The 21,215-nt window shown below is 48.8% G+C and overlaps 1 protein-coding gene across 1 annotated transcript in view; it reads left to right on the forward strand.

Annotated features, from left to right (window-relative positions):
* Nucleotides 1-17,741, forward strand: part of CARD19 (caspase recruitment domain family member 19) — a 27,148-nt gene extending 9,407 nt beyond the window's left edge. The window contains exons 3-7 of the mRNA XM_085302551.1: nucleotides 5,398-5,540; nucleotides 7,295-7,448; nucleotides 9,728-9,787; nucleotides 11,933-12,004; nucleotides 13,804-17,741. Of these exons, the coding sequence (XP_085158677.1) occupies nucleotides 5,398-5,540; nucleotides 7,295-7,448; nucleotides 9,728-9,787; nucleotides 11,933-12,004; nucleotides 13,804-13,916 (542 nt within the window). The 3' untranslated portion in view covers nucleotides 13,917-17,741. The remainder of the gene's footprint in view (nucleotides 1-5,397; nucleotides 5,541-7,294; nucleotides 7,449-9,727; nucleotides 9,788-11,932; nucleotides 12,005-13,803) is intronic.
* Nucleotides 17,742-21,215: the final 3,474 nt, after the last annotated feature.

Here is a 21,215-nt window from a genome sequence, read left to right on the forward strand (position 1 = left end):
GGTTCGGCAGCGGGGCGCGCGTGGGCGGCGCGCGGGCGGCGCTTGTGCGCCCGGCTCGGGAGAGCGCTCCGGGGGCGAGACGGGCCCGGCCGGGGGAGGCGTTCGGCTGGCACCCGGCGTGGGCGTTGCTCCGGGGGGTGCTCGAGTGCGACGCCTACGCCCCGGCGCCTTGCGCGTTGCCCGCCAGCTCTCACGCCTGGCGCGGACGGCCGCGGATGCGGCGGCGGGGGGAAGTGTGTGCCGCTGCCGCCGCTCGCGCTCTTGTCCGCCGGGATTCCGCCTCTGCGCCTGCGGCCCGAGGCTTGTGGGCACCTAGAGGCCCAGCTGCTTTATTTGCCCTTCGTGTGAGAGTCAAGGGGCCCCAGGAGCGTRCATAGAATAATCTACACCATATTCAAGTACCGAGAGGATTGTAATATTTTGTTCACTATTTTATTTACTTCTTTTTTCACTTTTAATAGATATTTCAGATAAAGATGAGTTTCTGAATTTTTTGTCAAGACTCTTGACTTCCGGTTACTAACGTATGCCAGGAGCAGTAGCACTTAGCGTGTGGTTGAGGCTTGGAAGGGAGGTACCATGTCTTTAGCCTCTGCATCATCTTTTCCAAACCCCAGAGGAGCAAAACAGACCCTGTTCCTCAGCGGCCTGTTCAGTAACCAGTGCAATTTGACCATTCCTCTGCAACCAGATTTTCTCTTTGAAAAAATCTGCGGCATGACTGTCTTGGGCTCTTGGAAGGAGAAAGCTGAAGACTAAATTAGTATAAAAGCTTGCATTTTCTTTAAGGAGATATTTTCAGCTTTTTTTCCTGAGCTCCTTCAGCAGGGAGTTTGCATGGACGTAAACAAATGATTGGTCACATGCTGTCAGGTTTTATTTGTCAACTTGCCTTTGTAAAGTTTATGAAAATCATCAAGTAGCATTAACAGGGAAGTTGCAACTTGTGTTTGCATTATGCATCAGGGACCGTTGACGTTTATAGAACTGATGTTTGCACATTATGTGGATTCCTGTGGAAAACCCAGGAGAGATGCATTGGGTTTTGTGCCTGTTGTATCTAAATTTATCCACTTGTCATTATCCTGTCTGTTTGCATGGTAAATTGAAGGAGTCTTTTAAGGGGGAAGCAAAAGGAAGATGAGATCGTAATAAAGATACAGTGATGCCAGAGAAAGTATCAAGCGCCCCTAGATTTTTTTTCCAAAAAATATTTTAATTAGTTGCTGATCGTGGGCCTACAAATTTGAAATACAGCTGGGTTTATTAATTTAATGAGATCAATAAATATGAGGTGGTAACCCAGAAGCCAGTGTAAGGGTGACAGGTCCATGTAGTTTTATCCAAAAGAGCAGCAATTCTGTTACTGATTTCAGTAGACCTGCTTTTGCAAATAAACCTTAGCAAGGTTTGGCCTTCAAATCTCTTTCTGTCTTCTGCTAATTCCTCACTTCTGTTGGAGTGAAGCAGCAAGCTGTGAAGGTGTATTCTGAGGGTGTTAAAACGCCTGGCAATGCCAAGGCTGTACTCCAAACTGTGGTTAATTGACCTCGTCTCCCAGTTTTGCTACTCTGAACTCTCTAGGCCAGCGCTGGCTAGTGGAGCAACTGTACCTTTTAATACAGGTGTGACTTCTGCTTAAAAACAAGGTCTTCTTAGTGTAAATACTTTACATTTCCCTTACAATAACTCTAGTCTTTTTGAGACAGTGAGATAGAAGATAGATATGCAAAATATCCCAAACAGCCACTCCCCAAATTCTCAAGACTTCAAAACACATCAGCTACAGTTGTGAAGTTATTTGCCTGGGGTTTCTTTTAAAATGTAAATAATGGGTGTGTTCAATTTTAAAGAGCTGGCACTGCATGAAYGGTGATTATAAAACTTCATAGCACAGTCACAGAATCAGAGGCGAGTCGAGGTTGGCAGGGACCTCTGGAGATCATCTGGTCTGGCCCTCTGCTGAAGCAGGATCACCTAGAGCAGGTTGTCCAGGACTGTGTCCAGATGGCTTTTGACTGTCTCCAAGGAAGGAGGAGACTTCTCAACTGCTCCGGGCAASCTGCTCCAGTGCTCAGTCACCCTCACAGTAGAGAAGTTTTTCCTTAGATTCAGACGGAACTTCCTCCGTTTCAGGTTGTGGCCGTTGACTCTTGTCCTGTCACCGGGCACTACTGAATAAAGTCTGTCCCCATCTTCTTTATAGCCTTCCTTCAGATACTTAATGCATGCTGATGAGATCCCCTTGAGCCTTCTCTTCTCCAGGCTGAACAGGTCCAGCTCTCACAGCCTCTCCTCATATGAGAGACACTSTGATCCCTTYGTCATCTCTGTGGCCTTTTGCTGGCTYATCCCAGCAGATGCATGTACTGGGGAGCCCTGGGGAGCACTGGACCTAGCACTCCAGATGTGCCCTCACCAGTGCTGAGCAGAGAGGAAGGACTGCCTCCGCCAACCTGCTGGCAGTGCAGCCCTGGACACCATTGGCCTTCTTTGCCACAAGGGCACATTGCTGGCTCACGTTCAGCTTGCTGTCCACCAGGACCCCTGGTCCTTGTCTGCAGAGCTGCTCTCCAGCGGGTTGGCCCCAGGCTGCACTGGTGCCTGGRGTTATTCCCGGCCAGGTGCAGCACTCTGTCGTATTTGTTTTGCATCCTGAGCCATGTTTGTACAGTAAATCACCCGTAACTGGGCCATTAGAAGTGGCTGACTTGCATGGCAGCACGTCTTTGCTGTTGTAAAGCCGTTGGTCGTGCAGGGGGATGGGAGGAGCGCCGAGCCCACTCCTGGCAGCTGGCCCCATGGGGTGTTGGGGAGCACAGGGCTGCGGTGTCCCTGGGGCTTCTTGGCCCCTTGTGCTGCGGTGGCCCTGAGGGATGTGAGAGGAGCTGGCCAGGCCTGGTGGCTCCTAGAGCAGCGCCTGAGGAATTCAAACACATGTGTGCTGTTCAGATACCCTTATCGCCCCAAAGCAGGGTGCCAAGTCCCAGCCTCTGGGACTGTTGGCTTTTTAATTTAGGAGCTGGAGCATGGTTCTGCTCCGGTGGGAAGCTGCCTTCTCCAGCCTGCCTGACGCTTGAATGCAGCCATTGCTCATGTGGCTTGGGCAGAGATTTCTCGGCGCTGGGAAAGGTAAAGGATTTCAGGAGAGACGTGTGTCATATTGGAAATTACTTCTGCTCTACTTTTACTGARCTAAAGTTGAGCTTGATGACCTCTCTTCAGGGAATTTTGAACCTGGCATCCCATCCCAAATCCTGGAAGAAACTAACTTGGAGTAGGTGTAGGTCCAGGCAGGTAAAATGTCACTGTGGAAATGGAGCAGGGAGCAGGCAACTCCAAAGATACTTCTTAAAAATGGACCATCCCATAGGGCAGGAAAAGCTTCTTGCTGACGTCTGAGCCAGGCGTACATTTTATCTGTGGTGCGCATAATCTAGCAGTGTCCTCTGACAGAGGCAAAAAAAAATGTCATCTAGTCTTTTCTCCAGCCTTTTGGCTTAGACAGGAAGAAAACAGGGCCGTCCCAGCAACCTCAGCGAGGCTTCTGCTGCCTAATGCCATCTGCAGAGCACGAGCACGCAGGCTTCCCCTGCGGCGAGAGGCCCTCGGTAAGGCTGGCAGCGGCGTAGTGAGTGCCTGTAAGTGAAAAGGGCCATGCCTACGTGGCAGGAAAACGATCGCAGCTGAAATGCAATCTTGCATTAACTTGGCTGTGACAGTGCAGCTAGCACCTCTGCATGTTGCCTGTATGGCATTAGTGGTGACCAGGGAGCAGTATCGGAGAGTGGGGAGGAGGGACGGAGATGACTCCTCAGGCTTGCTTTTATTTTACTTTATATGCTCGTTTTTTCAGGTCCTCGTAGTACTTTTACCACTTGCTGCAGGGTTTTTTTTTTTTTTTATTTGAATGCTGAGGTGTTACCTAAAGCTTAATTGTTCTGCTAGCTCTAAGAACCTGGTTTAATATATGTAATATATTGTAAGCTTGCAGGAGGTGCAGAATTGTATGTGCCATGCAGTCTTCAACTCAGTCATTGCAAATGGTATCACTAGGAGGAGGAAGAAGARATCCCTCTGCATGGAGAGGGAGGGAGGCAGGAAGCAAGGATGTGGCGCTTCACTCCCCAAGAGGCATTTGCATGGAAAGACAACTTCACCATATCCTGCTGCCTGGAGCCCACTGTCAGCGTCCACTGAGCCTTTCATCTGTCCAGATGGGTTGATTTAAGGAAGGAAAGCTGGATTTCAGACCTGACTCAGACACCATGGAGCTCCTTGCAACACAAGGGAGTTACACAGCAAATACATCAGGATGTTTCTAACCACACACTAAAAAGTTGCCTTGAGACACAGCAGTGAAAAAAAGGGAATTGGAAACATATGGGAGTAAAACTATGTCTATATAAAAAGTGCAAGATTGTAACAGCAGCCCYGCGGTGCCTGTGAAGTTGCCGCTGTCTGTGCAGTGTCCATAGCTGTGTGGTTTTAGTTGAGTAGGAGCGACTCAGGCGCTAGGGAAGTTACTACTCCAGCACGAGCACATCCAGAAGTCTTCCTAAACCCTTTCCTGCGCAGAGGCAGAAAAAGGACAGTGTGATTAAAAAAAAACTGGCACGGTACAGAAAGGGCAAGGGCTGTGCCGAGGTGCTGTGCAAACTTCTCTTGCTTTCTCCTTCATCTTCTTGTTCGTCTTCTGTAAACAGCAGTGCGCAAAGGTGCTGATGATTGTGTATTTTCTGGTAGCCCAGACACCGTAAAACCTGGGCGTGCTTTACGCAGGGGGACTATTCTGGTATTTTTCCCCGTGCTGCTTGGATGCGGTGCGCTGTGCTCCCAGGGTTTCCGCTGGCTGGTGGCGGTTGTGCACGGTGGCGGCCRTGCATCTTCGTCGCTGACCTACCCTGAGGCCAAGTCACGGTCCGCTTGCAGCTCCCGATAAGAGCGGGCGTCACTCTGTGAAATACATATTTACATTAAACATTGTATAAAACGCATTAGTTTTAACCTCTGTAGTCTGACTTCATGTTTATAAATAGCGGGAAAATTATCTCCGGTGGTTTGACAACTTTAGGACCGAGTGGCTGCTGTGGCTGTATTTGCTTCGGCATCCGTCGGTGCTCCAGACGTGTGCGTTGAGCAGAGCGCTCTCCCTTCAGAAAGCGCGAGGCCGCGTTGCTGGCTAGCCAGGAGCTGGGATAGCTGTAACTTGGAGCGATGGGTCCTTGTATTGCATTGCCCTAAACGATKGTTCAGCTGTCAAAACTTAGGTGACGGTAACAATTTTATTTTTTAATTTTTAACTGTGGTTAGTAAAAGTGAAATTTGTAGAGCTTAAAAGTGGGTTTGCTAATTTAATTACTGTGGTTACCCAATCTCTGTTGTTTTTACCCCTAGATCAGTCATACTGCGTTCGGCTGCAACAGGACATGTATTTTCTTACAAGCAATAGCCGACTGAATGAGCAAGTGGTGGATAAAATTATTCTTCAGCTCAACAGAGTCTACCCCCAAATTCTCACCAATGCAGAAGCGGAAAAGGTAATTTAATGAATTTTGCTGCATCCCTGTGCGTTTCTGTGTTTTCCTGGGAGCTGCTCCAGCAGCCCTGCAGCCCCGCGTTGCTGCCTGCTCCGTGCGGACGGGTCGCATCCGGGGTCTCGGCTCGGAGGAGACGTCGCCGGCCCGGCTCTGCCCGTCCGGGGCGGTCACGGCCGCGCTCCCCTCTGACCGCCACCATCCTCACTGGGGCGCCGAATGCCGAGCGCGCCTGCCTCCGCCGTGAGTCCCTGCGGAGCGGCGGGTGGGAGACGACCCGTGCTGCCTACGCTCCCGTCTGCAAAATCACCTTTCTGGGCTTCCTCTGTTCTGATTGCTGATTAATACCGCCGAGAAGTTGTGCTGGAGAAGCGGGCGTTTGTCCAAGCCGCTCCAGTGATGGGGGTGGGAGCGTGCGAGGGGGACGAAGGCGGTCATGTCTCCAGGAGGCACGGCTCTGCCTGGGAGAAGACCTCTTTCCTTGGCATGTAGCGTGCAAAAAGATGAAGCTGTTCTTAGGCAGAAAGATCTTTTACACCGGTGTAAAAGATCTTTTGCACCAGGTTTCCATTATAACCATCTGTGCTTGCCCTCTGCTGCTTTCAGTGCCTGCTCAAGCCTCAGGGTCTTGGCAAATCAGCACTTTGGCATTAATAATAACGGGCCAAATTCTGTCATAATCCCATGTGAATTAGAGCTCCCTGGGCTGAGCAGTGATTTGGTGGTGTAGATCTGTGCTAGATCATCAGCTGAGCCGATCTAGCCACAGAAATATGATAAATAGCGTGACGCGCACAATTAAGGGAAGTCTCTTCCTGTTAAGAGCTTCAAAAGAAATGCRTCAGGAGTTCGTGAAACCTAATTTGTGATTCTACACTTTGCAGACAGAAATCAGCTGCTTCCCTGCAGGTCTGCACAACTTTCTGTGAGCTCTATCCGCTATTCCCACTCAATCTTGTGGGAATTTTGTTGGAATAAGGAGCGTTATATCAGATATATTGTATTGTTCCCTCCCTTGAGAAGGAATTAATCCAAACTAAGTCCACTGCTAATGTTATCTACTGTGCTGGCCTGAAAGGCAACGCTTTCCTGAGAATATTTTTGGGCACTTTCCAAATCAGCTGGAATCAGTTTGATGTGTGGAAGGCTAGCTGCACCTTTTCATTCTCCCTGTAAGCTCTCCTAGTGTTCATCCCTTCTTGGACCATAGAAGAAGTACTTTCTTGTGCTGCTGCTCGCCCCGTTGCCTGAGTCGGGGTAATTTGTGTACGTGCGTGCGGCGTGCAGTCGTTAGCTGCGCTGGAGGCCGTGGGACATGCAGCTCCCTGTACTGGGGATGATATAAGTGGCGTGAAGTACTTTATTGGGGTGATCACTAGTAGGAAAACCTGAGGGAAAACTTGAAAACGTTAGAATTCCCTGTGGTATTTACTGATGTTTTCTATTTGCTGTCAGAACCAAGTTGTAGAGTAGCAAGTTTGCACGCAGAGAAAGCACCGCGCGTGGAGGAGCTGCCGCTTCCCTGGGGCAGAAACCGCGGTCCGGGGCGGGCAGAGGCAACGCGCTCTCCGTCGGGGAGCGTCTCCGGCGCCGGGGTCGGTGTCTCGAAGGTGCCGGGCCGTGCGTGTGCTTTTTACATTCATTTAGCAAACGTAAAAGCAGCTCCGCATCTTCGGCCGCTGGCGCACCGCCGAGTGACGCAGAGCTGGCCTCCAGCCGTGGTGGTCTGTCTCCTGATGAGCGCTTTTCCCTTACAGTTCAGGAACCCGAAGGCGTCGCTCCACACCCGGCTCTCAGGTTTGCTAAAGCACCTTCAGAAGAAAGGGGAGAGACACTGCCAGGAGTTTTACAGGGCTCTGCAGATCAATGCCGAACAGCTGTATAACGACCTGCCAAGCAGGAAAATCTTAAGTAAGTTGAGGCACCTGCAGATTTCTTCGTCTGTGTATTACAAAACATCATTTCAGAGACATTCCTGTTTACTTTACTTAAAAATTTTTTGATGCATTAATTCCTTCTGACTAGAAATTTCGAAAAGCAGTGGAGGGATTCAACTGCACAGTTCTTGTTATTTGGTGACTGGTGGGGGCTGTCCAAATTTGTCTGATGCTCCTGAAATATCAGCCTGTGTCTTTAAAATACAATTTAAATATCACACATAGGACACAGAAAAATAACTCATAGGAAGTGCAGTTTCTTTTTACTAACCATTGCTCCTTAATAGCGTGTTTATTTTCTCTGCAGCTATTCTGACTTGTAGCAAATAAGARCATTACATGGAAATCACCTCAAATTGGTGAAACAAACTCTCAAAATCCTGGTTGCCCAGAAGCTTCGTTTTCCCCCAGTCCTTAGATTGCCGAGCTGTGTCGTGTTTAACATGGGGCGAACACGTTGTTAGCTCATTCATCGTTCGCAGGCCCTTGCAATACTACCGGCTTCGCCCTTCGGGCACGTTTTGTGCAGGTTCGCATGCGCGCCGCGGGAGAGCTCGGCTCCCTCTCTGTGCTGCAAAGCAGCTCGACTGTTAAGGGAAAAGCATCGAGCCTGTCATCTTGGGGTAACATCGCCCTCTTGGGATGATAGTGCTCGAATTTTTTTWTTATTATTATTATTTTTAATTTTTAATTTTTTACTTAGCTGGAGAGAAAAATGATGTGCCAAAGGGGTGGGAAATCTGTAAATATATTCAGGCATTCAGCATACTGAAATGGCTCRAGAAGTTGAGGGAGAGCTCTGGCAGTTAAATTAATGATGCTGCAAAGGGACTGCGGTTTGAGGAGACCTTACAAAGTGTCTAACAGCACTAGTGCTTCACCAGGCAACTGATCTGTAGCTAGAAGAAGCTCCCCAGTTAMATGCAGGGGGAAATTTTACCCATGCAGGTCAACTTCCAGCGAGAGCCAAACTGTTAGGCCAGAAATACATAGGTTAGAAAAATTAAATGTCTTATTTTTATTTCTGGAGTAGAAGTGGCAGGTAGGGCTGTWGGTAGGTTTTAAGCTGTTGAATCCCTGGCTTCATTTAGTAACGCGAACCTGAAACGCGTTCGTTCAGCTTCTTACACTAAAACCCCGGAGTTTTGGTCTTCAAGAAGAGCTTCCTTCTCAGCATAAGCCATTATTCCTCATTTAAGGGAATTCAAATCGTTTTAAATATTATCCGTCAGACCTTTCGCACGTACGATGTTAACGTTACTCGGATGTTACCCGTACGAGGAGTTTTAYAAGATTCAGCACAGAACACGTACTGGGTTGACACTAGATTTTGCGGAAGTGAAGAAAGAAGGGGAATTCCTCACGTGGGTACTGTGTTCTAAATGCAGATTGAACGGGAAAGGGCAGGGTTATAAACACCTGAAAATAATTTCGGTGACAAACTGTGGCCAGGGCAGAGGTCTGTAACAGAGCCTGCACAGCTGTATCCTCTACAGAGGATTTTTTTTTTTTCATTTTTAAAAAACCTGTTAAAATTTCCGCCAGAACCAGATTTCTCCTCTTTGCCCAAGTCCGGCGGTGGCAGGCGAGCGTAGGGAAGGGCAGGGACCGCTTCCCAGCTGCCTACAGCCTTCCAAAGCAGCCGCACGCGTGCGTAGCCCGAGAGCAGAATTTGGGTAGATAATGTGTGCCGAGCAGGGTGCTGCGAGTGCTTCGWCCGCCAGCTACGTTAATGCCCAGAGATTCACTCAAGCATACAAAGGATGATGATGCATTAAATCAGAGGAGTGTTTTCAGATTAGCACTTGCTTTGATTCAGAAGTGTCTTATGTTTATTGCAGTGAAAATTTCTGGCGTTACGGCAGGATTACCTCCTGCTTCCCTCCGCTACGAAACAGTTTGACTGCTCTAAACGAGTTGCGCGTGCCAGGAGATTGCAGCAGTTCCCCGTTAGGTCCGAGGCGGAGTAAYGCCGTGCTTAACGTTACTCGTGTGGTTGGTGTTTAACCAGATCAGAGACCTGTCGCTACAGCTGTTTATAGTTGCATTCAAATGATTATGTGMCTAYGCCTTTTAATAAGCATATATCCCARTTTAACTATAGCAATAATTTACTCTCAGGAGCAGCAAACATTTCGTATCAAAACCGGGTATTCTCCTGAAATGTGGTACTTCATGCAATTTTGCGTGTGCTGATTATGTATGTTTGCCTGAGCTGTGTACTAACTTTTGCTGTGTTGCTTTTATTTCTAGAAACCACAGATTCCACAGAGATAGACACTGACAAGGAGAAATGTATGCTAAATGACAGGGGTAAATAAATGCATACCGTGTCGCTGGATGGAATGGCTTTTCAGATTAAGATGCAATTAATTTTATCATGTAATTGCATTTCATGTAACAAGTCGTTTGTTTCACGGTGTCTTTACTGTCACTGTTTAAGTGGAAATAATGGAGGAAAAAGTGCTGAGTTGCTGGTGAGGAAAACAGTGCCAGGCAATTGAAGGGACTGTAGAGGCTARGCAATATTTACAAGAGTATATTTTTAGTTATTCTGTTTTAGCTAAATTCTTAAGGAGTAGTAAGGATTATTCAGCTGCTGCTGTGATTTTTCACAAGGCCCTCAAGAATTTTTTTTAATACACTGTAAATTACTGAAATTTTCGAATTAAGYACAAAACTAAGACAAAATAAGATGAGCAGAGTGAACTTAAACCTGCTTTCCTTGGGAGAAACTGTTAAGCTTTTTTTCCCCCTTTGTCTTCTCAGTGTCTGGATTACAGAGGGTTAAATATTTGATTCACTGAAAGATATTTGGAACTGGCATGTATGAATAGTTTTACCTAAAGAAAAATTGAATAATTTTCAAAATTCATAAGGAAATATTTTATCATTTGAGTTTTAACTGATAATTCATTTAGAAATTTAGAWTCTATTAGGAGAGAATAAAAGCACCATATATGAAGCATGCCTTTGGGGCGGGGGGGGGTCACTTGAAAGAAGAGTGCAGTGAGGGACAGAAACACAGTTTAACTTTTTTTGCCTTTAACATTTTTTTGCCTGTGTAGTTGTTACTTTGAATACTGAGCTAAATTACATTTCACCTCGCTGTTGCTGACTGYAGCATAAAAGCACAGGAACAGCAGATAAGGTGCTTGGAAATGARAAAATGTAATTTCTACTCTTTCTCATGCTGCTGAGAGCTGGGCTTAGGCCAGTGCTGCCCTCCCTGGGACGTTGCGTCTGCGGGAGCAGCTAAGCCCTCGCTCCACTGCTGTTTTTAACATCCCTGTTCATGCGGTCGGAGCCGCCAGTTTGTCAGCCTGGAGCACATCTGTCCTTAAATTGGCAGATCGTAGCTGTATTCATAGTGAAGGAGTAAATGCAAATGGTGTTTTAGATAATAAAGGAGCAGGTGTAAATCTTTGTGAGGTTTTTGTGTGAGGAAAAGTACGATCTGGAAAGATTTTATTGAACACCAGTATTGAACATCCGCATTACACTGCGTGTCATTCCAGGCAGACACCTTTAAAGAAATCCTTTTCTTTAGGTATGTGGGTGTACAAATCACGCTGCATTTCAGCTTCCATCAGTATTGTAAACAGGAACAAGAATATTTGGTTTTGTCGTGAAAGTGTGATTTGTGGAGCATCTGTGTATATAATCCCATAAAGTCCTTTTCTGCCCCATTTTATCTAAATGTGTACATAGACACTATCTAAATAATTGAGACGTGTAGCCAATGAAAATAAAGAAAATCCGACGTACCAGCTGCAAGCGAAGCAGCCGAGCTGACGGCCGGCGCTGGTCTGGCTGCTGGCTTCGGCTCTCTGTTTCGCTCCTCTGGCACGAGTTACTTCTGTGGGGCCGGAGCCTGCAGCTCCCTGCAGAGCGAGGCCGCACGGAAGCGAAGCCGGTGGGACTTGGGAGCGCAGGCTGGCAAGCAGGAAAAGGGAGACAGGCACAAAGCTAAAAGGGGGGGGACAAACACTAAAAAACTCCTTCCAGGAGACTGCAGTCTCATATGATGTATTCTCACCCCCTCGGGATCTACGTTGACCCAATGGGGGCTACTTATGGGGTAAAATGCTACCTTGTGYGGGTAAGGTCCCGGTAATCTAATTAATATTTTGTTATAGGATTTAAAGGTTTTCTTTGCACAAAGTTTTAGACTATGTAAAAACATCTAAGGAAGCTTTCACTTGAATTTAATAGCTTAGCTAGTTAGACGGAGTCGAATAGTGAATGGTGTCGAAGTAACTGCAGCAGAAATTAGTTACAGTATAGTGAGTGTACTTTAGAGTACATTAACTCCAGAACATACATAATTGCGACTGTGCCGGCTTCGTTTGAATACACTCAGCTGTGCACATGAAGAGCAGTAGRTGTTTTATTAACTTGGGCGAACTCCTGCTCGTGTGTTCTCTCTTCATACGTTCCCTTTTCTGTCTTCTCCAGGTCCAGTGTTTTTCCTTGCTTGTTTCAGCGTTGCTGCAGGATTTGCCTTGTTTTGGTATTGCTGTGACTCAGGTAAGCTATTCCAGTATTTTTTCTCTGGATTGCCTTATTCCCCATGTGCCTAGGGAGAGCACTGTGCTTCTTGATCTAACGTGACTTACTTGACAGAGCAGGTCAAGGTGTCATCATTCATTAATGARGCTAGGACACACTCTGCGCTTCAGACATGCCGAGATATAAATAATGGATAGTTTGCCTTCAGAAGTTGCCACAAATAAGGCTCTTTTTGAAGAGAGGAGTCATGTGAACTCCTGTTGCTATAGCAATGGGTCATGATGCCCAGCAGTCATAAGGCGAAGGCAGGAGAACAGTCCCAAACCTTYGGGGCTGCATGTCCTTTTGGGGGTGGTTGGAGCGTGGGCAAGGCCTGGGACTTGCCCAGCGGCTACAGCACAAGTCCCTGGTGCTGGCTGTGGGTGCACACAGGTAACGATTTGCTCCGCAGCCGCCTGCCCAGCACAGCGAGGAGCTGCCCCAATTCCAGGTCGTCCCTTATCAACTCTCTGAAGAAAGGCAAAGCCAAAAGCTGGGGGCGGAATGGTATGTTAAACCACTGYGGAAGGGCTCACTTGGGTACCTCTCTTGGAGCCTTTAATCACGAAGAGCAAATGGGCCCATTAATATCTGATCCCAGTCTACTGCATGGCATCTCCGTTTGCTTTCAAATAACTGCCCAGCCCTGCCCAGCCTGCAGTGGATGCGTCCACGTGAGCCAACTTCAGTGAACTGGCRAGTCAGCGCTGGTGGGAGCCAAGCCGGGGAGAGGGCAGCTGATCCAAAGGGGTCATTTGCCCCAGGTCTTCCCCCAGTGCCGCGAGAAGCACCAGTGGGGCAGGGGAAGTGGGACAGGAGCTGAACTCTGTTCTGGATGAGTGCCTCCTGCTCTCGTGTCCTGGTCATGCCACTTAGAGCTCAGTGATGTTTTTTATTTTCTTTCCTAGAGCTCTAGGCCATTTGCTTAGCCACCAGTTCACAGACATCTCACATGATGTGGGAGTCTGGGCCATGCTACCCTTCATTCCCACATCAGAGCCCCTTGGCTGGGCTTTCTGTGGAGTTGGGGTTTAAGGTTAAAAGGGAATCATTTAGGCCAACCCATGTGTGTCCTTAGCAGCCTTCACCTCCCATCACCAGGCTCAGTCACCACCTTTTGACAGAAGCATTTCCAGAAAGCACTTGGGGCCCAATACAAAAAAACAGACACCATCACTTTCCCTGGTCATTTGCCCCAGTTAATTGGCCATGGTGTTAAAGCATGTGTGGTATTCTCAGTGTGAATCTGTTTCAGCTGCAGCCTTTCATTTTTGTTACTCCATTTTCCACCAGACTGCGGAGTCCCTTAGGCCCTCGTGTCTGTGCCAGCTGACACTTGGCATTTTCTCCCAGTGGAGGTGCCTGTGCCTGTGCTCAATCTTTATTTTTGCTAAAATCACCAGCTAGAGCTCTTGAAGGCCAATGCTTCCCCCCCCCCCAAGTTTTTATTGCTCTTTCCTGAACCCATGCAGTGTCTCAATGTCTCTTGTAAGTTGTGGCCTGCAGACCTGGCTCAGACTAACCAGTGCCACACACAGGTGTAAAACTGCCCCCTTTGCTAACTCAGTAAGCTCCCGTTAGGTGTCTGAAATTGCAGCAGGTCTGATAGATCCATTGCTACCTCGTTGTGGCAGTTGATGTATACAATGTTGAAGGAAACAGGCTTTCATCCAGAGTCATTTTTATTAGGTTTTTTTCCAGATATTATTTATTGGAACAAAACTTACTGTGTTTATTTTCTTTCTTTTCTTTCTTTCTTTCTCCCACCTATTTTTTAGATACCAAAGTCCTAGGAAGAGCCAGGAGAATCTTGGGCTTTTCTCCTATTATCATAGGAAGACATGTTAGAAAGATTTGTATGTTGTATTTGGAAGACTTATCAAGAAATTAAGGAARAGCTGCCTCTTCGCTTGTCTGTACAGTATATACCTGCCAAGGGAAGACAACGGTGCATGAATATTAATGTACTATACTCTCATACCAAAGATTTTATTAACTAGCTTCATCAATAATTGTGTTGCCTTAAGATGTATTCAGAAGCTCAGCTATATATGTCCTTCCTTATGGGAATGGACCATTTATTTTTGTAAATGCTTGTTTTAAAATATTTATCATTTGGATAAAATATTTTTAATACAAACTTTAAAATGATATCCTAAGTGATCGTGGGTCTTAAGCCATGTTTGCATATGTGTTTTATACAGGAACAGAGAAGAATGCAAGTCTGTCTTTTGTGATAATTAATTCAGAAAAAGCACTTAAAAAGCCCACATGCACTCAAAGCCTTAGTAAGAAGTGGATCTCCATCTCAGGATTGTCTGTTTTTGTCCAGAACCTTTACACTTACTACCTGACTTCAGGTGGGCACCGGTGCCTCTAAATGTTATCGGTGTCCTTGCCGTGGTTGCTGTGCCTCGCGTCGATGGCTCAGCCCGGCCTGCCTCGCTCGTGCCCGCGTTGAGCCATCCACCGTGGCTCACGCGCTGGAACGGGTGCAGACCATAGCCCGCCCCATGGCCTGTCTCAGGGACTGCACTGGCTGCTCTGAAGTGCTTGAAGCTGCTGGGGAGACTTTTCAGGGTTATTTAGTCTTTTCCAGTGAGGTGTTCTGGGGTGTCTAAGTAATGGAAGTAATCTGACATATTTTGCATGGACATAAGTGCTGTGATGTGGAGGTGTTTTATGGCCAAAGATGCATATATTTACTTGAAGAGTCYGTAGCTGTTTGTAATGTCATTTGATCATGTTCTGTTTTCTTCTGTGAGCTGAAACCTGAAAAACTTGCAGGAACCACRCTCAACACACAGCGTAAGAATGAAATACGAGAGGGAGATTCAGGGAGTCAGGACTGCAGATGTGGTGTGGGGGTTCGTGACTTCRTGAGCCCGGTTGTGCTGCTGGCTAGCTCAGCACGACGGGCTTTGGACCTCCAGTTTGGAGGAGTATTTCTGAAGTGTCTGTGAGCAATGGCATTTTTGGTGGACAGTTCTTCAGTTCCCGTAAGTGCATGAGGAATGAGGGAGACYGTGTCTCTGCAACTGGTGGGAAAGAATCCTCGTGGCTGTTTGTTCACTGGAAAGTGGYTTCCAGATCAAATTTAATGCCATTGTGAGAGATGGTCCCTTGGACGAGTTGCAGCTACGTCACCATGCAGTAACAGGTCCCCTGCAAAACTCCAAGTCATTTGAAGTGGTTTTCTCAAAACAGTCAGCTGGAAAATTATCTTCCAGCTTAAAATTTTATTCATATTTTAAAAAAGACATCATCTTCTCCAAAGCAAATCACCTTGTAAGACTGTGTTTCCTTCCAGGACAAAGCTCACTAGCGAGGGTGGCAGGCCTGCGGTGCGGGGAGGAACGAGCTCCTTGGCACAGGGTTTGCATCRCCAGCGGTGCCTGAACTGACGCAGTTAAGGTGAGCTTGGCGGTCCCTGCGCAGCACGGAGGCTCCTCCGACCGTGCAGGGCTGACGTTTCCGTCCTGGCACCCCTGCGCAGAGTAGCTCATGGTGCACGCAGGTGCACCCCGAGTCAGCAGCGGGCCAAGGGATGTTATCAACTGCTGCACTGCCAGGTTGGCGCAATGCAAAATGCGAAATGATGCAAGTGCTGTGCAAACACCAGAGCACCCCGCAGAGCGGTTTGGGTGTCTTTTCCCCTGCCTTCACCCCACCATCTCCTGTGTCCTTTYGATTTAGTATCTGCAGGGAATCTTATCAGGGAGAAGTCCATGGCAGGGCCATGAGTCTTTCCCGTAGAGCTGGGTGGTGGTGCCACGTGGAGCACCCTGCRGCTCTGCCCCCGCTGCACGATGGCTGCCCTTGGGCGGCTCTCTGCCCAGGGATGGTGTTTTCTCTGTGCCTTGCCCTACGTCTGAAGTCACAACAATTTTTTTCCAGCAAGCTATCTCAATTTTTAACATTTGAAATGAAATGCAACTTTCTGCACTGCTGCTTAAATCCTACAACAGCCTTTTTTTCAAGGCAGCAGAAATTTCTGAGATCTAAAGGGGCTTTAAATCTTCACCTTGAAGCCAACTTTGAAACCTCATTAGAGGGACAGTGTTTCATTTTACACCAGAAACACTGCYCCAAGCGATCTCAGCAGTTGCGTCTCATTTTAAAGTGAATACAGAGGTCTTGCTGCTGCTAGGCAGATGCTTTCTGCTCAGATTATCCACTGCGTTGCCCTCTGTGAGCTGTTACTGAAACCTACAGGAGTTATCGGTGCCTTACTGAATCTGAAGGCCACATCTGGCCRTGCTTGCAGGTTCAGGGACACCTTGTCTTGCCTTGCCCTGTGGAGCCACTCAAGCAGCCCCAGGAGCACCATGGTCTGCCCCATGCTTGAACCAAATGGCTATCACAAGCTTTTGAAATAGGAAAGTTTAGTAAGGGCTATGACTGTATTTCTGTGCTTTCTGAAAGTGCTCAAGATGAGGATGCCTCTCAGGAAAAAGGGCTTCTGGGGAGATCTATTTGGTTTGGCCTGGGAAGAGGGAGGGAGAGTGGAAATAGATTCAGCCCAGCATCACAAAAAACAGATTTGTGCCTTTATTAGTGCTAGTTTTTACTGATAAAAAAAAAAATAAAAGTGAAGCTCACTATAAAGTTGGCACTGCATAGGTTTGTGTAATACAAACCTAAAATATAAGTAAATATAACCTAAAACAAAACTGTGGGGAAAGTAATGACTAGGCTCCCTTCCTTCCCTTTCCTTGCACTTTCCTAGTCCTTAAAAAGAGTTTAAAGAAATTGGGCAGAAGTTCAGAGGATGTTTCGTGGTTCTCTGGGCTAGAACAGAGAGTTGGAGGCAAGCCCGCTGGGAGACAGTCGTCCTCTTTGAAGATCCTTCTTTCAGGGTACCAAGATTTAATACACTTCTCCCCAAGCGAGTCTGTGCAGCAAATGCCGCCAGCAGCTGCAGTGACAACTGCACACGCAGTTCTGTACTGCATGTACCCGTTTGCAAGTCAGGTCCTTCGAGGGAGGCAGTATTATTTGCTTTGAAATAAATGAAGTCTTGGGTGGATCTGCCTAAGTGCAGAATTCCCACTTCCCTGTCGGGTCGGGGAGAGCTCGGCGTTGACCGCCGGAGGCCGTAACCCCCCGGACCGGTGCGAGCAGGCATGCAGCCCTGCTCCTGTGGAAGGCGCAGGAGCAGACTGCTCCGTCTGCGCCCAGGAGAGCTGCGGAGCGAAGTGGCAGCTCCTACAGTGAATTTGCACAAGCTCGTTTAAAGCGAGACTGCTACTCGGAGCACTTCGGAGCAGCACGATGTGCCGGCCAGTGAGAGCTGTAAGCGAGCGGCGGTCCGGGCTGGAGCGTAGCGGGCCGCTTCGGCGCTGCTGGCTGCCGCTGCGGAGCTGCCAGGGCTAAGCCACCCTTTCTGGCTCTTTGTTTTGTGACTCTCTTTTCTCTCATACTGTAATAAAAGGAAAACTTAAAATACATTTGGTCAAGATTTACCATTGTGGATGCTTTTCGCAGGTGTTCTGTATGCACAGACTATTCCAGAAAAATGCAATGCCTTATCTGTGTAAGCAGTGCTGCTGTTACAGCCGCAAATGCAAGCAGATTGCTGTACTTAACAGGTCCTGTGTTTTATAATCATTTATCCTAGCGTATGTCTTAATTCTATAGAAGTTAATGGAATGTGTTTTTTTAATGGGGTGAAGCTGGAAAATAAATTATAATAAAATCTGGACTGAGAAAACTGCTACAGTTTTTCCTGTATTAAATGCTTTGCACTGACTCCCAGAAGTGGCCTTTGCCCCGTGGCCCTCTTGTGGCAGCAGTCTGCTGACAGCCTCCCGTTCTCTGCCGTGTGATGGTTAATATTTTGTCTTTGGCATTTCTGGCAAGACTTTCTAACTTTTTCATTTGGTTTCAAAGTTCTTTGCATTTTTTTCTGATCAGTCTGTTCAGTGATATAATGCAATTAAACATTGGTGCAAAGACTGGGCGTCCCTTTGCTAAGCCTTGAYTTTGTATCTTTGTAATCATTGGATCAGCCATTGCCTGTCTGGACTTGCCTGGAGGCCTACATCACACGGACTTCCACGCATGAGTGGTCTTAAGGGTTACTGTGACCACCTGAAAATGGGCTTTAGGTGATGAGAATCATCCYGTGCCAGGGGCTGTGACAGGATGCTCAGGATCCCACCAAAGCAACGCGCTGCTCCCATGGGAGGAGAGGCTCAGGCAGAGGCACCAGCCCATCTGGGCATGGGTGGCAGCTGCCAGAAGGCAACCCATACCGTATGTGCAAATTGTAAGACAGTATTTCAGCACAAGGCTACAAAAATGTAGGATGTGGGGAGAGGGGTATTTTCAGTTGTGCTTATGACTTGGCTGCTTCATAGGTACRCTGCTCCTGCAAATGCAGAAGAAACCTGTGGCTGAAGAAGGGCTGGGTATGCAGCAGCACAGCTCTGTTCAACCCAGCATAGCCGGGAYTGGGCTTGCTCCGCGCGTGTGTGTGTGTGTGCGTRTGTGCATGTGTAAAAGAGCATTTCAGGTGAATCCTGAATTGCCCTTTCTATTTTGGAGCACAAGCCATTACACGCCACGCTTGCAAGGAAAAGCTTTCTTACATTTTGCTGTTCGTAAATCTTTAATAACCTCGTGCCTAGTAAAGCACAAACCTTTCAGACTCGGTTTGCGCTTGGTGAGCAGTTGCTGTGGGATGGCAGCCAGAGCGTCACGCAGCCCCAGCGCGCCGCGGCCTCCCCGGGAAGCGCGAGTAAATAACTGGCAAAGTGCGTTTGCGCAGGCAGGAGCGGCAGGCTGCCGGGGCTCCGCGGGTTTGCCCGCRGCGTCGGCCGGGCTCCGGGTGGTGAGGGGTGGCTGGGCGCAGCAAGCGCCCTGGGCTGGCGTTCGGCGCTGGGGCTCGGGGCGGGAAGGCGACCCTGCGGCGCTGCTGGRGACACGGTCCTGCTGCCCGCCAGGACGGCGGGGATCCCCTCGGTGTTGGGCCGGCTGCGGCCACAGTCCACAACGTGGTATCTGACCCCGCACACCTACAAATACATTGACTTTTTGGRCCATTTTCTACCTATTTATCCACAGGTTCCTTGGAGACTATTGCAAGTCCTCTCACTTTTAGGAAGCAATATACTCTGTAACATGTGTGTTCAGGTTCATGCAAAGCAATGCAGCTTACAGGTCCTGACTGTGGGACCCGTACAGGGGTCGCGGCTCCCTGCCCGACAGGTGCCGTGCCCCGTCCCCAGGCCGCTTCTCCTCTCTCCTTGCGCTCTCCCGCGGCCCCGGGCCCCGCGGGCCGCGTGGGTGCACCGCACGCAGCCTCTCTCATCGCTTCCTCAGAGCCGCGTGGCTACCTCGGGATGTTWATTCCCTGGACTAACACCTTTCTCCGCGCATTTAATATTGCTTTTAATAAAGATGTTGGGGAAGATTTTTGCCAAGGCCAGAGGAGATTCTAGTCTTTTTTGGAGMGGGAGAAGAGGCAAAACGCTGACCTCTTCACGCCAACAGTTCTGTCGCGAGGCTCGTCCTAGTGTGGAGCAAGGGAAACTTCCCAGGTTCGCAGGTGTCAGCACCAACGACTGCTCCTGGCCGGCACAGCTCAGCGCCTGATTCTCCCGTTTCTCCTCACAATACAGATACAGAGGCTGCAGAGCCAGGAGGTGCCTTCCCACCCACCCGCGCTCCCGCGTACAGCAAGGGGTAACCCGACCCCCGTTCGTTACGGAGCAGCAATTTCAAAACGCATTTCATGGGAAACCAACTGGAACCCCACCACCCACTACCCTCACATGTTTTCCTGCTTAGGGAAAAACCAGAATCCACAGTTAGGTCCAGATGTGCGCCAGGACCCTACACGCGACGCACAAACGTGCACCGACCAGCGAAAGGCCACGCTTGCTTCTCAGAAACGCGCTCACGGAGGCTGAGCTGCAGCACTGCCAGGGGCTCACCCACCACCTGCGAACACTGCGGAGGCTGCAGCATGGTGCGGCACGGCAGGGATGTGCCCTTCCTGCCCTTCACGAGCCCCAGCTGCGCTGGGACCGCCCTGGTGCGCAGCGGCTGGGCGGGGGCTGGCAGGTGGGGTGGGGGCAGCAATAAAAAGGAGGTGGCTCAGGGTGGAAGAGGGCTGTGGGAGTCCTCCCCTAGAAGGAAAAGGCCTAAACACACTTTTTCTCCTGTGGGCAGGYGGCAGCTCTGGCTTTTGGCACCCCACGAGAAGCTGAGGTGTGGAGGTGCGYGGCCGGCGAGGCAAGGTGGGCACTGTGGGCTGCCTGCCTCCTTCCCTCCGTGAGGTAGGTCTCTGCCCACGGAGCTGTGGGGAGGGGGAGCAGGTAGGAGGCCGTGTTAGCTCTTTAGCTTTGTTACTTTAATAAAAGTAAGYAAGCGCTGTGCTAGTTCTGTGCTCTGGTTCGTGCCGTGAGCTGCCTAGTGGCCCTGGGCTGGCTGCTGAACTGAGAGCTTCCAGCAAGTCGCCATCGGTGCTGTTTCCTACTTCAGTTTTCAGCCATTGGACCCRCTTTGGCATTAACCGTGCGGGCAGAGCGCCCTTCTCCTGAAAGGGTTTCTCTTTATTATTATTGCCTTCCTTCTTCGGTGCATGGGACCAAGCAGTGTGCGYGTGGGAAGTAAGGCATTAAAATACGTCCCATATCGAGAAGGAGAAGCATCAGGGTGGTGGAGGATAACTCTGTCTCCYCTTGCTGCTGCAACGGGAAGCTCTTGCCCCCCCCCTGACTGAGCACAGCAAGGGCTGCTCCTCTGCCGTGGCCAAACTGCCCTGCTCCCCCTCGGAGCCCTGGGGCAGAGCCTGCTTCTCACGTGTTCGGATGAAGTCAGGGAGCTTGAGGGCACAGTGAACTTTCTCATCTTCCGTGTGCTCCAAAGTGGTTATTTAGCTTTAGCTTATTTGCTTATTTGTAGCCCAAAGGTGGGTCTTGCTTGCTTTTTTTTTTTTTTTTTGAGGGGTCTTTTGACCATGCTGTGCTGTGAAGTTGTATGTGAAAATTTCTAGAATCAGAATGAAATGCTGAACTCTTATTTCACAAACGAGAATGGGAGCTGGTTTTCAGCACCATGTAAACTCTTTTCCAAAATCTGTGCCCTGCTCTCCAGGGTAGTTCCTCAGGGCRGGATTTGTGTGGTAACATAGCAACTTTGCAGTCTTTGCAATGTGTGAACTTCCATAGCAACAAGCAGA

Source organism: Rhea americana, unplaced genomic scaffold (assembly GCF_003343005.1).
Source record: "Rhea americana isolate MKP2758 unplaced genomic scaffold, rheAme1 scaffold_19, whole genome shotgun sequence".
Classification (NCBI taxonomy): domain Eukaryota; kingdom Metazoa; phylum Chordata; class Aves; order Rheiformes; family Rheidae; genus Rhea; species Rhea americana.